General features: G+C 34.6%; 1 protein-coding gene across 1 annotated transcript in view; it reads left to right on the forward strand.

Annotated features, from left to right (window-relative positions):
- Nucleotides 1-18,083, forward strand: part of CCDC7 (coiled-coil domain containing 7) — a 152,353-nt gene that overhangs the window by 89,733 nt on the left and 44,537 nt on the right. Inside the window, exon 16 of the mRNA XM_088794113.1 lies at nt 9,503-9,797. Within this exon, the coding sequence (XP_088650239.1) occupies nt 9,503-9,797 (295 nt within the window). The remainder of the gene's footprint in view (nt 1-9,502; nt 9,798-18,083) is intronic.

Consider the following 18,083-nt stretch of genomic DNA (forward strand, 5'->3'; position numbering starts at 1 on the left):
CTAGTAGTCACTGCTCAAAGGGCATGTGTCATTCAGTAGTAGGAAGAAATCATTGAGTTCAAAGATCCAGGAACTGAGAAATAACTTCAAGTATTGTTGCCAAAGGATCCAATCGGCAAAACTTTCCTTATAAATACCTATAATCCCACTTGTTTGAAGAATATGGCAGATATAAAGTTCAAACTCATTTTTGTGATGCCTGGAACTCTTTTCAATGTAGGAGCTTCCATTTAAAGTTAGTTACATTGATAACAGATACTTTGAGGAATCACCAGGTGTACCTAAAGAAGAAAGTCCTCTGTAGTTGGGGGCTGCAAGGAATTTTTTGGATGCTCTCCAAATGATGACCGTCTCCTTCAAATTCATTTGACAGACAGGGTGCTGGATTATGTTTTCATTTAAAGTTATTTTTAATCAGATGTGCCTAGAAAACAAGCAGTACTTTTTCAGTATTGACCACTGTCCTCAATATAATAGAATATCTGGATATTTCTAGCAGTTTACATTGTGTTAGGTTTTGTCCCATCTGTTGAAAACGTATGACAGGAATTCAAATGTTCCCAAGAAAGATTAGTAAAGGTATGTAGCACATCTTGCTAAGACCTTGGCTGCTGCCTACATGTATCAGTGTTGATAGCAATTTATTTAGGAGCTGGTATAATGGCAGAGCCTGAGGAGGGGGGATACGGTTGTTTTTTTCCTTAAGTTTCAGTAGCCCATTTTGGTGCCCAGTGGTTTTTAGCTAGACATTGCATAGCATTCCTGCATGTATCCCATTGGTTTTTAGAGTAATTTATCTTTACCCTCCCTGAAGGCAATAGTATTGAATTGTTGTGGCAGTTCAGACAGTTCTTCACACAGTCATGTACTTGGCCAACAAGGTGGTTATCCAACCAGCATGGCTGTGTACCTGTTCTGGGTTTAATAATTCAGAACTTCCATATCAATTATGGAATCTAAGAAAGAAACAACAAATTCAGTTGTAGTATAAAGTACAATAATAGTAGTTCCATGTGTCAGGCATTTCTAAGACATCTACCATCACTAGGAAAACTCACAGGACTCAGTGTATAGTCATTATCATAGCTATGATTTGTTGTAGCAAAAGGATACAAACCAAAATCATCAAAAGGGAAAGACACATGGGGAAAAGTTCACAAGAAACCACATACAAGCTTCCCAGAGTCCTCTTCCAGTGGAGTCACGCAGAGTGCTCTTAATTCTTCCAGCAATAAATTGTAAAAACATATGTGAAATGTCAAGCTCTTTAGAGACTTGGTGTTGAGAGTTTTTGTTATAGCTGGTCATGTGGCACCCTCTGCTTACCATGTACCAAAATTCCGGACTCCCAGGAGGAAAACAGGTATTTTGCATAAACCACATTATTTGTCTTAACAGTTTGGGTACAGTGTGCCACTTTTATTAGTTAGGAATTGTAGCAACCCTCCCCAAATCCAAGTTCCCAAATGCCAGCCAAGACTCAGCCTTGCAGTCAGGTGTTTCTAAGGACAGCAGTCTGTCCTGCTATGCTCTTTTCTGAGCAGTACACCCCCTTCAGCCTTGGCCAAGGCATTTTAACTCTAAGGTTATCATCAATGAGGGCCCATGTTCCAGGGTCAGACCAACCTATAGTATTGTTCTCAGTAATGCCCTTTAGGAGTCCTAGACTTAGCTAATTAAAAGAAATCCCATTAACTGTATCTTAGAAAGCCAAGTGGCTTCCTCATTAATTTATATATATATATATATATATATATATATATATATATATATATTTTACTTTGCCCAAGGCACCAATTTAGGTCCTGCACATACTCCACAACTCTGGCCAATAAGATGAAGATGACCTGAAGGCCTTCCAGGGCAGAAACAATGTCATGACCATCAGGGCACATAAATAAGAAGTATAATCCCAGACAGCACCTGTGGTACCTTGGAAACAAAGACTTGACAACTGTTAGGGCAGGCCGAGAAGACACACCGAGGCGGTACATGTTAACAAGGACCCCACATGCTCTCCTACCATTTGGCCCCCCACCTTAGGGTTCCCAGTCCGGTCCAATTGATCCAATTGATTTAGTTGCATCCTTTGAGTAGGAAGGACTGCTTGAAGGCTGTCATTTCCAAACAGTTTTTCTTTTGAGTGACACCAGTTAATCTACCTGGAAAGTACAGATGACATCTGAAGCTGTTGTGTGTGAAAAGTGCAGGATCTGGGCTATGCTGTGTGCACTTAGGCTCAGTAGTCAGTTTGAATTCAAAGGGCTTTCAGCAGCGTGGAAAAGCAGCAAAGGGAGTTTTCCTTCAGGAAGAGGGGAAAACTTCCTGAAACAGTCTGACAAACAGATTGTTAGTGCTCTCCCCCCTCCCCAGTGCCTCCCACGGTGCTGATGTTTTGTTTTTTGTCAGGTACTGCAAAATCAGTGTTCCCACTCAGTAATCAGAACTTTACTTTTTTCTCCCAAATCACGTTCTATTTTCCAGATATTTTGACTGGAAGCATTGTTGTATGGAAGAAGGAAAAAGGCATTTTTGCAGAAAAGCATTTTTTTTTTTTACAACGTAACAAGAAAGATACATCATGTTAAAAATTGATCAGAACAAATACTGAATTTTCATTAATTTCAAAATAGGTTTATTTCTTCTTTTGTTCTGATCATTTAGCCAGTGAGCAGCCTAGAAAAAAAAGAAATAAATTCCTTTCTGGGAACAGCTATATTTAATAGTCAAACTGCCTTACTAAGTTGTGTGTACAAGGACAGAGGTGAGAGAAATAAAGTCAGGCTATCAGTCAATTGTTGCAAACTGCAAGTAATCCAGATAGTCAAACACAATAATAAACATCCAGAGAAGGAGGTGACAATCTGATCTGTTCAGAGCCGGCAGAATGGGCCAGTCTCTGAGATGTACCTTTTCCCAATTTGTAACGTTCAGCAGGGATAACAAGTTAGGAATGTAATCAGTCTCTGTATACAGAGTAGATCAGCAGCTGGTTTTAAGATGGTTCCATTAGAGAACATGTCCTTTTTATGTGGATGTTTGTATGTGACCCAAATGGTCCAGCCTACATTCATGATGTTTTTACAGTTTAGGGCCACAAAGAAAGGTGTCCTGAAACTGGAACTGTCCCAGAGTCTAACTGAGCCTATATCTCCTCTGTGTTCTACAGAACAACCCACGCTGAGGCTGAAACAGCCCATAGCAGACAGTATCAGGTTTCAGCTGAGAGTCAGGTCCAGGCAATTAGGACCTGTGAATTAGCTTTTGTTAATTGTTTAATTAGTTAATTATTTATTATTTTTTATTAGTAGCAAAACTGAGATGCTATAGAGACACACAGCCCTGTTCCAAGTCCAGTGACAATCAATGCTTTCCCAAGCCCTTTGGTTTTGTCAGTCTCCGAGCCTAGATTGACCCACTCATAAATGTGCATATCAAGCCAGAAAATCATCCTCCTCTAAGAGTGAAACATCTGATTTTACAAGAGCCTATTAGCAACTAAAACCTACTTTTTAAAACTCCAAAAGTATATTGTCATTTAGGGATTGGCTCTCTCATTCCTTTGGCTTTTCTTTTTCCAGAGGCTCCAATAGGCAAAATCACAATTATGGACTCTTGTCCTATTTTCAATATTCAAAGAATTTAAGTTCCAAGCTATCCTTGGTGGCAAAATGCCGGGAAGTTGTGTCCCATAACACCTTTTCTTTGTAGCTTTCCCTGATCAGCATGATACTGCTAGCATTTATGAAATTAAGACATAACTTTCACGTCAATGTATTTTCATATACCCAGATGCGGTAGCTACAAAATACAAAGTCATTAAAAAAATTCCCCCATTAAATGTTGAAGGGAAATCAGAGGGTCAAATTTCCAGGTATAAAACAAACAAGTCATGGGGATGTAATGTACAGCATAGGGAATCTAGTCAGTAATATTGTGATAGAACAATACGGTGTCAGATGGTTGCTGGACTTACCATGGTGATCACTTCTTTAGGTTTATAAATGTTGAATAACTATGGTGTGAACCTAAAATCAATATAATGTATGTTGGCCATATTTTAATAAAAATTAAAAAAAGAATTATCAATTAGGATTTTAAAAACACCCAAATATCTGCAGTTTAAAAATAAAAGAGTTAATTACAATTAAATTAATTAGAGTGGTTAAAAATAGAAGAATGAGAAAACTCACATAAGATAAATTTAAAAGCAAGAAAACCAGGGTTTCTTGTATTAATATGAAATCATGTTGAATTAAAGGGAAAATAAAAGCATTTACTAAAAAAGAAAAATAGTCCCCCTTTTTTCCTCATTGCAAATTTATACTAGCAGTAAATTCAGCATTTACAGGGTTAACATTACAGCTGCAGGGAGATCCCACCTGGCATGCAAGTGGAAATGGGTGACAGTAGCAGGGCTCCACCAAAGAAAAGGCTGGAGTCCCCCACTCCTTAACCCCAACCTTCACTTTTTTTTCTCTCTGGTTTATTTGAAGCATTGTATCAGCCTTAGGAGCTGATTTAACTTTTTTCTCTTTCACCGGGAAGAGAGAGTAACTACAAACTAATTATTATTGCCTTTGGTCCATCCCAAACGCACCTTTGGGAGTTTTTAGGCGGTCTCTCCTCCTGCTTGGTGGAGAGAACAAAAACCAATGACATTAACCGGGCTGCGTCTTTTTCCCTTACTTTACCCAGCACCATAAAAGTAGGCAGGGGATCCAGCAACCAATTCTGGAGTTGAATGCATCATTTTCAAATTTCATAGTTAATTTTTACCTTTCACAACAGACAGCTCAGCTGCTATTTCATACCATAGATGACTCCACAGCCACCCAAAATGAATCATATCCCATCCCAACCTTTCATAATTTATTTTCCCAAACAATGCTTTCTTCATAGTTTGATGTGTTAGGGGTCATTCTAGTGAATCCCACTTCCAACGCCAACTACATTGGGGCTCCCCAAGACCATCCCTAGGTACCATGATTTGCTAGGAGGACTCACAGGACTCAACACAGTACTTATTAAGATATTATAGCAAATGGATACAAAGCACAATCAGTAAAGGGAAAAGGCATGTGGGGCAAAGTTTGGAAGAAACTAGGTATAAGCCTCCAAGTCCTCTCTCGGTGGAGTCACACAGGACATACTTAATTACTCCAGCAATGAATTGTGAAAACACGTGAAATGTTTTCTACCAGTGAAGCTCATTGGAGACTCAGTACCCAGGGTTTTTACGGGTGGCTGGTCATATAGATACTCTGTACCTACCATACACCAAAAATCCATACTCCCAAAAGGTAAGCAGGTGTTCAGCACAAACCACATTGTTTGCACAGTTTGGGCACAGTGAGCCTCTTTTGTTGGTTCTGGGAATAGTGGGAACCCTGGCAAGTTCCCAGAAGCCAGCCAAGCGTCAACCTTGTAAACAGGTCTTTCTAAGGATAGAGGTCTCAGCGCTGCTAGTATGTCAACTCCTTTCTGCACACCATGTACCATTAGGTACATAGTAAGTAAGTTTAGGAATGCTTGTGGTCTCACCCTCTGGGGCACTGAAGAAGACAGGGCTCTAGCTCAAGCCTTCGCCTCAGTCTGTCCTATTTATATTAACTATGTTAAGATTATTCCAAATTTTGTATCGGCCCAATGGTTTTCCTCCCTTCTGTTGCAAGAGAGGCCACAGAGCAACTCATCCATGCAATTTTCTTAAGTCCTTTTCAGGCCTTAGTACTGTTGGCCTGTTAACTTTCAGTCATGCTTATGCCAATTTTTCTAGGCTTTGCTGAGCCTGGCTTCTTTGATTAAATAGAGTACTGTAGCCACCTACTTACGACTTTATTGCTCCAAATTTTTCTTTCTTATTTCCCCAGATTTTTCTTTAATAGCAAATCTGCTCCAGAATTTCTAAGAAATGTTACCATTTTTGGACTTCAGTGGTCTATGAACTGTGTGTCCATCCCACCCACATGGGGGTTATGGTGTCCCATACCTCTGTGGCTACCTGGCTCCGGTCGTTCTGGTTTGGCAAAGTAGTCTGCCCTCTTTGGAGCTTTTGTGACTATGTACAATGTAGTCACTGAGTTATTGGCCATTCCAACTCAGTAGTTTGCTGGTGTAGGGCTTCCAGTGGGTTTATTTCCCACCTCAGTGGTGCCCAATCGAACTCTTTCTGTTTTCAAAAGCTGTAAGATCCGACGAGTCACATACAATTAGCTACACATAACAAGGTTAAGAAAAACTTAAAAGCAGAGTAGAAGCAGAACACATGTAATATTCTAAGCTCTCATCTTGCACAAGGAACATTTGGGTTAGGGAGAACTCTATGGATGCTGCAAAGTACTCTAGGGGAAGGATCCTATCCACACACTAGTTTATATACATACGTGTATTTATAGAGAAGTTGGGAGGGGTGCAGACAAAAACAGATTATTCTGGAGCTATGAACCTCCCTGATCAAGGGGAAATAGATGTGTTGGAAAAAGAGCATCTGGAGGGAGTTCCCATTCCAATATTACAGGTATCAGGGAAAGATTTTGAGAGTTTCTGCCAAGCTACCAAGAGGGGAAGGGAGATAACCACTGAGGCCAATTAAGAGAAAACATATTTATCATCCTGATTCACCAATGATTTGGTTTTTCTCCTGTTAGAATAATTTTCTTTTTATTCCATACAATTTTCTTAAGTCGTGTTTCTAGATATTTCTGTAATGACAATAGCTGTTATCTGCTGCTAGTCAACATTTTCAGTGTAAGAATTAGAATGGTTTACACACTTACAAACTATTTTTAAGTAATCTGCCAGCCTTATTTTCTCTAGATAGAATAATTCCAAGTATTTTAACATTTTACATTTCTAGGCTCTTCATCATCTTATATTTCTACTAAACCTTTTCAATTTTTTTGAGTTTCTTTTTAGTTGAGGAGCCTAAAACTGGTTACTATGGAGAATTTGACCAATGCTAATTATAATTTTTAATACTGCAAACATATTTTATAATTTTTGACTTTTATTTTTACATTCTCTATATTGAAAATTTCCTAGAAAGTTAACTTTAAAATCATTTTAGATTGTATTATATTGCACACTTTGAATCCTAGATCTTTTTGTGTTTTGTATATAGAATGTGTTCTACATGTTACATTATTGCAGATAAGAATATTAAATCCATTCTCTTCTATATTTTCATTGATAATTAAAAATTCAGTATATACATCAATACTTGCAAGAGTTTTTTTTCCTAAGTGGTAGGGGAATGGGTTGGGGATTGTGTTGACACTTTAGAAAACGGATGGAATTAATAAGGAAAGCTCCTGAAAAAGAGGTCTTGGAACAGAAAACAAACAGACAAACAAGCGAACACAAAAAACAGCATAGTTTGGGCAGTAATGCAATGGCAAGCTTCCATTTTGCCTTGGCGACAATGCGTTAAGAGGGATTATGAGGTGTTTATGATGATATGCATAACAGATTCTACCCCTATACATCTATTTACTTGGCGAGAAAAGGATGCAATGGTCAGATCTTCAGCATTAACAAATGCTTTTGCAAGCAGGAAATTTATTCTTTAAACCACTTCAGTGATGTGGAAGACTGTCATATAGAATGCTATCAATATGCTTATGATATCAGAGCTGTTAAAATACATGCTCATAATTATACGATTGTAGTGTTTTAAAATGGAGTGATGACTAGAAAGAATGTTAAAGTGGAGAACAAATGACAGAAATTAGGCAAGACTTATAAAATATATTTAGGTTGTTTTTTTGATAATTTACCAAAGAATGGGGAAGGGGAAAAATCACTTGCTTTATTATTATTTTCTGTGTGAATACATGCTGCCTTCTATAGCGTTTCTATCCTCTTCCTCTCTCCACCTCCTTCCGCCCTCCCTCCCTCCCTCCCTTCCTCCTTCCCTCCCTCCCTCCCTTCCTCCTCCCCCTTCTCCTCTTTTATCATCCAAACAAACATCAGGGCTTTCAGATATGCCTATCTGCACTTAGAGACATCACTTTGGTGGATGGGAGCTTGAATACAGTACTGCTTGCATGCCTTCCCAGTATATTTTATTCTTGCTCCCTCTCAGCACAAGTATCGTGGTGTTATGCAGTGATCCTTTATGGTTTCCGGAGACAACAGCAGTGGGGAATACTTGCATGTGGGAGTATGAATATAAATGAACTTTGTATTAGTATTTAAATTGTTCTTGAGATTGCCACACATTTCCTTTATTGTTCAATTAGGATCATTTTCTTATGTAGAATCAGATCTTTAATGATATCCCCTAACAAACACTTTAAAATCCTTAAAAGTATTTTGCTTTCTACTTAAAGCTATGTGGTAATATTAGTGGCAAGAGTCGTGGTTTTTTTATAGCTATGGGCATGTTTGTAAAGAAAACAATTTATATCATGCACTTGAGCTATTTTTTATGCTTCCATGGCTTAGTGAGAATAGGTCCTCTAGGATGTATCTTCAAAAATGGTCTCCAGAAGAGTGTTAGGTTATTTCATAACTAGTCACCTTAAATTCAAATACCTAATATAACTATTAAATCATGTTTGACGATGATACGCCCGCCTTAATTTAGGGCAGGCAGCCACCTAGTCTCTTTACTTTAATATTAGAATCCTTTTTATAATGCCACTACAATAGTCTGTCATAAATTATATGTTTTTAACTGTCAACCATCTTATACTTTTATTCTCAGAATTGTCCTCTCTACCCACCCCCTTTTTAATAATCCAAACTCTGATGTTTGGGGTGGGTAGGAATTATTTTAAACATTTTATAATAAACCTTATGCAAAGTATATTAACTGGAGTAATAGCTGTTTGAAATGAAGGACCATCAAACTCTGTTGCATTTGACAGAGCTAGGAAAGCTTTGTTAAATTCTATAGACCATAGGTAGCTTGACCATTTAAATTGTCAAACTAGAATGCCAAGACAATCATAAACTTGAGACTGTGTAGGCAAACCATGGCATATGGTCACCCTAGTTCTGGAACCCTAAAAGCTGATTCTGTGTCAACTGATGGAGAATAAGTACCTCTTACCTTGAAGAACATTAACTCAGAAACTGGGAACTGACTCTTGTGGAATACAGTAACCTTTTAATGTCAAAACTGTTATAGAGAGATTTTTATTCTGAAATGAAATTGTGGAAAAATAACTTGGGAATAAACGTGACTAAAGGGCAACCTCCAAACCACCTTGTACCCTACTTTGGCTGACCAGATCATTCTTGTTCTATGGCCTGGTATGACCTTGAATAACTATTATGTTAAATGTTAATTCTGTGTATCTATTTTAACTCCCAGAAAACACATTATTATCTTCAACATGTTATCTATCTTCAGTGTCATATTTGTATTACCATTCATTAATGGATAATTATAATTGCTTATTTGATATTCCTATAGTTTATGATAATAATTCTTCAGTTACAAATAAAAATGTTCTTCACATTATCTAATACCTGATGTTTTATAATTCTAAAGATCAGAGAAGAAAAGAGCTAGCCCTGCTATTTCAGATCTTTCACAGTTCCGTAAGTCTCAAGATGGATCAGTTTTTGTAGAGCGTTCACATGAAGTTTCAGCTCACAAAGACCTATCACCTATCCCTCCATCAAAGTCTCCTGATAAATCATTTGCAAGAGTATTATCGAGCAAAGAAATTCAAGATTTACTGTCTGTTGGAACATTACTTCCAGGGAATGAATCAGTAACCACATCATTTGTTTCACCGCCTGTTGCTATTGAAAGAAAGTCAATGGATAGTGGTATCTCAAAGGTAAGATGTAGTACAGTAACATGAAAGCCATTTACTTTGAATTGCTAGACTCCTTCAATATTTTGAATAAATATTAGTTAAAAACATCAATATTTTCTTATTTAAAGGAAATTAAAAGTTTGCCTCTTAGTGCAATCTGCTTTATATTTAGGATATTTAAAGCAATATTTGGGAATCAAAGTAATATTTTAACATAAAAAATTCTAATCTGTATTGACAAAGAAGTTGTGGCTTGATTAGTGTTATTGATAAATTAAAAGACACACAATTCCTGAGACAGAAATTTTCATTTTAGGTTCATCTATAAAAAAGAATATTATACGTTAAGGTAGTTGTAAAAGCATAGGTCATTTCTGAAGTAATCTTATATACCTTAAGTGAGACCTAGAAAATCATCAGAATCGCTATTGTTAAAATGATATTAATTAGGAAATTCTTAGGGCAAAAATGCTGGGAAAATGGAAATGATAGAAAGGCTGAATATATTTGACATACATTCACAATGTATTTGTATCATAGGAGTTATTGAAGTGGCCTTATAAAAATAATTTTGTAAGCCATTTGAGTTTGTCTAAAGACTCATTCAGACTAAAATGTAAATCTAAACTAGATTTATAATCAATAATTATTAACATGATTTATTTGAAATTATTTATGAGGGAGAATTACAATACTGCTTTGGTTCCCTCTTCACTATTAAGTGTTCCCAAATTCTTCTCGGATCTATGAATTGTTCTCATTTTTTAACTTGAGACATTCAGGAAATAATGAAAAATAAAATGTTTCTGCAATGATATTGTAGATATAAATAAAAAATTGTTCTCTCTCTAAAAGAAGGAAATCAGAGTTCCAAGATACATCATTTGTAATTACTTACTATAACTTTTGTCATTAAGGCTGGTATTTTAGAACAGATGTTACCAAGTAAGACTGAAAAACAAACTAATCAAGAAGAAAGAGAATTTGAAGGTAAAAAGATTTTCTGTTTTGTAAGACAAAAAGATAACATAGAAGTATATTGACCAATATGTAAAATTAATTTGTGGAGTTAATATTGTATTACCCAAAGAGTCTATTTCAACTAAGATCTGTGCAAAAGGGAAGTGATAGCTTTGCACCAACTAAATAACAGCATTATGAACTCTTCATTAGGGTATAGCAGGAAAAAAGGTGATTTGTGGTATAAATAATTAATATATTAGCTAGATTCTTTAAGTGTTTGATATAAAATATATTTAAAAACAATGGTAAATTTATTCTTCCTTTCCAACATATATAGCTTTGATAACCAACCCATATCTTACTGCTTTGGCCTCAACTTTCAAAATAAAATTAAATGGTTGTGAGGTAGAGTGTAGAGGCATCACTCTTCTGTTGTGCTTTGAATTTGAAATGAGAGTGCCTGTACTGTTTCAGCTATGATGATTGGTTATCCAAGATAGTTATTATTTTTTAAAGAATATTTTCCTTAATTTCACAAAGGATAGCTGCATTTTATGGGATACTTCATTAAGATCAATAAATACCATTTCCGAAAATATGAGGCTCGAGTCAAAGATCATATTCTAACAGACATTCTAAGGTGATATATTTTTCCTGTCTACATTGGATATCCTTTGTTTTTAAAAATTTTTCAATTACAGTTGACATGCAATATTATATTAGTTTCAGGTGTAGACATTTATGTAACTTACAAAATGATCCCCCTGATAAGTCTAGTATCCACCTGGTACTAGACTTAGGTATGGGACTATATTTCGTATGCTGTACTTTACATTCCCACAATTATTTTGTAACTGCCAATTTGTGCTTCTTAATCCTGTCCCCTTTTTCACCTATCCCTGTAAATCCCCTCCCATCTGGCAACCATCAGTTTGTTCTTTGCATCATCTATGACTTTGTTTCTGTTTTGTTTGTTCAGTTATTATATTTTTCAGATTTCACATGTAAGTGAAATCATATGGCATCTGTCTTTCTTTGTCTGACATTTCACTTAGCACAATACCCTCTAGGTCCATCCATGTTGCCACAAACGGTAAGATTTCATTCTTTTTTAATATGGCTGAGTAATATTCTTTATTATGGTCAGGATGCTTTTTTTTGTTCAAAGTTTATTATGAATTTTTACTGAGCAGTTGAACTGAATTTTATCAATTGATAAAAATGTTTTATTGTGGTAAAATATGCATAATGTGAAATTTGCCATTTTAATAATCTTTTAAATATACAATTCATTGGCATTAATTACATTTACAATGTTGTGATTCACAAACATCGCTACATCTATTTCCACAACTTTTCATCAACCCAAAAAGAAACTTATTAAGCATATAACTTCCATTCCTGCCTTTATCCTGCTCCTGGTAACCTCAAATTTGCTTTCTGTTTCTATGAACGTGCTTATTATTATATATTTCATATAAGTGGAATCATACAATATTTGACTTTTTTTCTGGACTATTAACTTAGCGTAGTGTTTTCAAGGTTCATCCACATTGTAGCATGTGTGAGAATTTTATTCCTTTTTATGCTGAATATTATTTCATTGCATATGTATACCACAGTAGTGTATGGTGATTTTAAATCTGTTTTTTAGTTGTTTTGGGTAGAAGTGTAATTGCTGGATCATGTGATAATTCTAAGTTTAGCTTCATGAGGAACTGTTTCCCACAGTGGCTGCACCATTTTATATTCCCACCAAAAATATACAAGCATGCACATCCTTGCCAACACATGCTTTCATTTTTTCTTTAAATTATAGTCAATCAATAGATATGAATTGTATGTCATGATTTTGATTTGTGTTTCTTCAATTGCTGAAGCTGTTAAGCATCTTTTTGTGTGCTGATTGATCATTTGTATATCTTCTTTGGAAAAATGTCTATTCAATTCTTTCACCCACTTTTAAATTGGGCAGTTTGTCTTATTGCTGAGTTGTAGGAGGGTCTTTATATATTCTTGATATTAAATATTTATGAGATATATAGTTTATAAATATTTTCTTTCATTCTATCCGTTGTCTTTTCACTTCTTGATAATGTCCTTTGATGCATGAAAGTTTTTAATTTTGTGAAGCTCAATTTATCTATTTATTTTTTTGCTTATGCTTTTGGTGTCATATCTGAGAGTTCATTGCCAAATCCAAAATAATATTTGTCCTTATGTTTTCTTCTATGATCTTTATGGTTTTAACTCTCATATGTAGGTCGTTGATCCATTTTGAGTTAATTTTTCTTTATGTTATGAAGTAGTGGTACAAGTTAATTCTTTTCCTGAGGAAATTGTGCACCATTTGTGGAAGAGCATCTTCTTTTCCCACTGAATTGTATTGACAACCTGGTTGAAAGTCAGTTGACCATATGTACAGGTTTATTTCTGTGCTTTCAATTGTATTCCATTTGTGTATATGTCAATTCATATGTCAGCACCACACTGTTTCTATCTACTGTAGCTTGTATATAGTAAGTTTTGAAATGGGGAAGTGTGAGTTCTCAAACTTTGTTCTTTTCAACAATGTTTTGCTATTTGGGACCCTTTGTAATTATACACAAATTTTAGGATAAACTTTTTCTATGTTTTGCAAATAGGCCTTTGGATTTTGACAGCGAATAAGCTGAATCTATAGATTGCCTTGGAAATATTGCCATCTTAAAAATATTAAATTTTCCAATCCATAAAACTGGGATGTCTTTCCATTTATTTCAGTCTTATTTAATTTATTTTAGCAATATTTGGTGTTTTTCATTGTTCAATTCTTGTAACTCCTTTATTAATATTATTTGTAAGTATGTTATTCTTTTTTATATTATTATAAATGCAAATTTTTTTCTTAATTTCATTTTCATTTTAGGTATTTAGATATATAATTGGTATTGCATACTGATCTTGTATCCTGAACTTTGATGAATTTGTCAACTTTAATATTTTTGTGCGGAATCTGCTATTTTCTATATACATACAGGATCATGTCATCTGTGAATAGAGATAGTTTTACTTCTTCCTTTCCAACTGGAAGTCTTTTATTATTTTTGTTTCTCTAATTGCTCTGGCTAGAACTTCTCGTACAATGTTGAATAGGAGTAGTAAAAGGAGGCATCTTTGTCTTGTCTCTAATCTCAGTGGGGAAAGCTTTCACTCTTTCACCACTGAGTAAAATGTCAGCTGTGTGTTTTCATAAATGCCATTTATCATGTTTAGAAAGTTCTATTTATAGGCTCCAGAGAGTTTTTTTTTAAATCATGAAAGGTGTTAAATTTTGTCAGATGAGTTTTCTGCATCAAGATAGCCATGTTTCTCCCCCCTTTTGTTTTATTAATGTGGCATATTACATTTCTTAGGTTGTAGCACATTTTCATTCTTAGGACAAATCCCATTTGGTATATAATCCATTTTAATATATTATTGGACTTGGTTTTCTAGTATTTTGTTGAGAATTGTTACATCTATATTCATAAGGGATATTTTTTATAATTTTATTTTTTTATAATGTCTTTAGCTTAGTTATCAAGGCAATATTGGTCTCATTGAATGACTTAGGAAGCTTTTTTTTTTAACTATTCTTTTTTGGGAAGAATTGATAGTAATTCTTTAAATTTTTGATAGAATTAATCAAAAAAGCCATTTGGTCCTAAAATTTTTTTTTGTTGGAAGGTTATTGATTGCTTATTTAATCTCCTTGCTAGTTAAAGGTCGGTTAAGATTTTCTTTTTCTTCACGATGCAGTCTTGGTTCGGTCTAATGTTTCTAGGAATTTGTTCATTTCATCTAGGTTATCCAATTTGTTGGTGTACAATTATTCATATTATTCTCTTATAATCCTTTTTATTTTGTAAAATCAATTGTAATATCCCCTTTCATTTCTTAAATAGTTATTTGAATTTTCTCTTCTAAGGTAATGTAGCTAAACAATAATTATCAATTGTTTATTTTTTCAAAGCGCCTACTCTTGGCTTCATTGATTTTCTCTATTGTTTTTCTAGTCTCTATTTTGTTTATCTCTGCTCTAATCTTTATTATTTCCTTCTTTATGCTAGATTAGGGTTTAATTTATTCTTATTTTGTCTAGTTCCTTCCTTAAGATGTAAAGTTAAGTTGTTGATTTCAGATCTTTCATCTTTTTCAATGTAATTTTTTAAAGCTATAGATTTTTTTCTTATAACTGCTTTCACAACATCTCGTAAATTTTTGTACCTTGTATTTTTATTTTTGTCAAGATATTTTCTGGCTTGCCTTGTGATTTCTTATTTGACCTGTTGGCTAATTAAAAGTGTGTTGTTTAAATTCCACATACTTATGGATTTTTCAGTTTTTCTTCTGGTACTGATTTCTAGTTTGATTCCATTAAGACTTGTTTTGTGGCCTAATACATGGTCTATCTAGGAGACTGTTCCACATGCACTAGAGAAAAATATGTATTTTGCTATTGTTGAGTGGAGTGTTATATATATGTCTGTTAGGTATAATTGGTCTATACTGTTCAGGTTCTATATGTACTTATTGATCTTATGTATGGTTCTATGAATATTTGAGAGAAGAGTATTGAAGTTTCCAGCTATTGTAGAACTATTTCTCCCTTCAATCTGTCAATATTTGCTTCATATATTTTGGAGTTCTGTTTTTTTTGTGCATATGTGCATATTTTTTGTGCATATGTTTATAGTTATATGTTCTTAACTATTCTTTTATCATATATAATGTCATTCTTTGTCTCATGAAGCAGTTTATGACTTAAAGTTTATCTTTTTTGATATTAATAAAGCCACCTGTATTAGTCCTGCTGTATGACCCTTTAAATGAGTTTTTGATCCGGTTTGCTAATATTTTATTGTCAATTTTTGTAACTATATTCATCAAGGAAATTGGTCTATAGTTTTCTTTTCTTGTGGTGTCCATATCTGGCATTGGTATCAGAGTAAAACTGGACTCATACAATGAGTTTGAAAGTGTTCCTTCTTCTTCAATTTTTTTAAAGAGTTTAAGAAGGATTGACATGAATTCTTTTTAGAATTATTGGCAGAATTCACCAGTTAAGCCATCTGGTTCTGGGGTTTTCTGTGTTGGGAGGTCTTTGATTCCTGTTTTCAAATTCTTACTCATTATTAATTAGTCAGATTTTCTGTTTCTTCTTGGTTCAGTCTTGGTACATTATATAATACTAGAAACTTATCCATTTCTTACATGTCATCTAATTTGTTGATGTATAATTGTTCATAGAAGTCTTGTACGATCCTGTGGATTGCTGTAGTATCGATTCTAATTTCTCCTCTTTCATTTTTGATTTTATTTGATTTCACTCTTTTTTTTCTTAATTAGTCTTGCTAAAGGTTTGTCAATTTTGTTTATCTTTTTGAAAAAAGTGCCCTTAAATTCATTGATCTTTTCTATTGTTTTTCTGGTCTTTATTTAACCTATTTCCATTCTGATCTTCATCATTTCCATATTTCTGCTATTTTCGGACTTAATTTATTCTTCTCTTCCTAGCTCATGAGGTGCAAAGTTAGATGGTTTATTTGCCATCTTTTTAACTTTTTTTTTTCCCACCCCTCACCCCCCACCCCCCTTACCCTCTGGCAACTAACTTCTTAATATATGATTTATTGCTTTAAACTTTCCTGTCAGAACTGCTATTGCAGTGTCCCATAGGTTTTGTGTCCCATAGGATATGTTGTATTTACATTTCATTTTTTCTAAATATTTATTTTTCTAAGTAATTAATTCTCTATTAATTGATTTCCCTTTTGATTTCTTCTTTGACTATTGATTATTCAGGACTTTGTTGTTTAATTTCTACATAGTTGTGTAGCCTTCTGCTATTGGATGGAATATTTTAGTGTCTGTTAGGTCCATTTGGTCTAAAGTTTGGTTCAAGTCCATTGTTTTCTTGTTGCTATTTCTGTCTGATCTATCCATTGTTGAAAGTGGGTATTGAAATCCCCAAAGTTACTCTACTGTTGTTACTCTATTGTTGTCTATTTGTCTCTTCATAATTGTAGTTACTTAGTACATTTAGGTACTTTGATATGGTGTGCATGTATATTCACTATTATTATATCTTGATGGATTGTTACTGTGAAGGCATTTATTTAATACATAGCACTTTTTAAACTTAGGTATGATTCTTCAAATTTTTGTTTTATTTGGATCTCTATCTCCATCTACTTCTTTGTTTTCCTTCACCATTTAAGCTGGTTTGGTATAATTCTATCTTAGAATATGCCTGCCGAAGACTACCACCTTTGGTTCCTTGTGCACTCTAAGCCTTTCTTTTGAGCACCCTAGGTAACACTTCCTTAATGCTCTGACATTCCAGTTTTTGAACCTCATAATGGAGCCCTCTCTTTGTAGAGAGAAGCACCTTAATTGGGTTCTATCACTAGACATCAAGATATGAGGTCTGACAATTATGTTCGCAAACTCATCCTAGAAAAAGTGCTACATACCTCATGCTGAATATCACTATGGTCACCTTCAAAATACTCCCCTTGGGAAGCTATGTACCAATGCCAGCACCTAGTCCACCCTTCAAAGCAATTTTGGAACTCTTTTTCTGGAATGGCCATCACAGCTGTCATCATATTACCCTTGATGTCATGAATATCATCCAAATGTCTTCCTTTCAATATTTCCTTTCTCTTTGGGTAAAGAAAGAAGTCATTGGGGGCCAGATCAGGTGAGTAAGGAGGGTGTTCCAATACAGTTATTTGTTTACTGGTTAAAAAATCCCCCACAGACGGTGCTGTGTGAACTGGTGCATTGTTGTGATGCAAGAGCCATGAATTGTTGACAAAAAGTTCAGGTAGTCTAACTTTTTCTTTTCTTTTTTAAATTTAATTTAATTTTATTAAATTTATTGGGGTGACAATTGTTAGTAAAATTACATAGATTTCAGGTGTACAATTCTGTATTACATCATCTATAAGTCTAACTTTTTCATATAGCCTTTTCTGCACTTCCAAATAGTAAACTCAGTTAACTGTTTGTACAGTTTGTACAAATTCATAATGAATAATCCCTCTGATATCAAAAAAGGTTAGCAACATCATTTGCACTCTTGATTTGGGCTGATGGAACATTTTTGGTCGTGGAGAATTGGCTGACTTCCATTGTGCACTTTGACACTTTGTTTTAGGGTCGTATTGGTACACCCATGTTTCAACACCAGTGATAACATGGCCCAAAACATCGTCTTTCTTCTCCAAAAGGTTTTGGCAAACTTCAACTCACCTTTGCTTTTGTTCATTGGTGAGCTCCTTCGGGACCATTTTTGCACACTCCTTTGTCAGCTAA

The sequence above is a fragment of the Rhinolophus sinicus genome, chromosome 1 (genome assembly GCF_057876585.1).
Source record: "Rhinolophus sinicus isolate RSI-liver-muscle chromosome 1, RSI-T2T, whole genome shotgun sequence".
In the NCBI taxonomy this organism is placed as follows: Eukaryota; Metazoa; Chordata; class Mammalia; order Chiroptera; family Rhinolophidae; genus Rhinolophus; species Rhinolophus sinicus.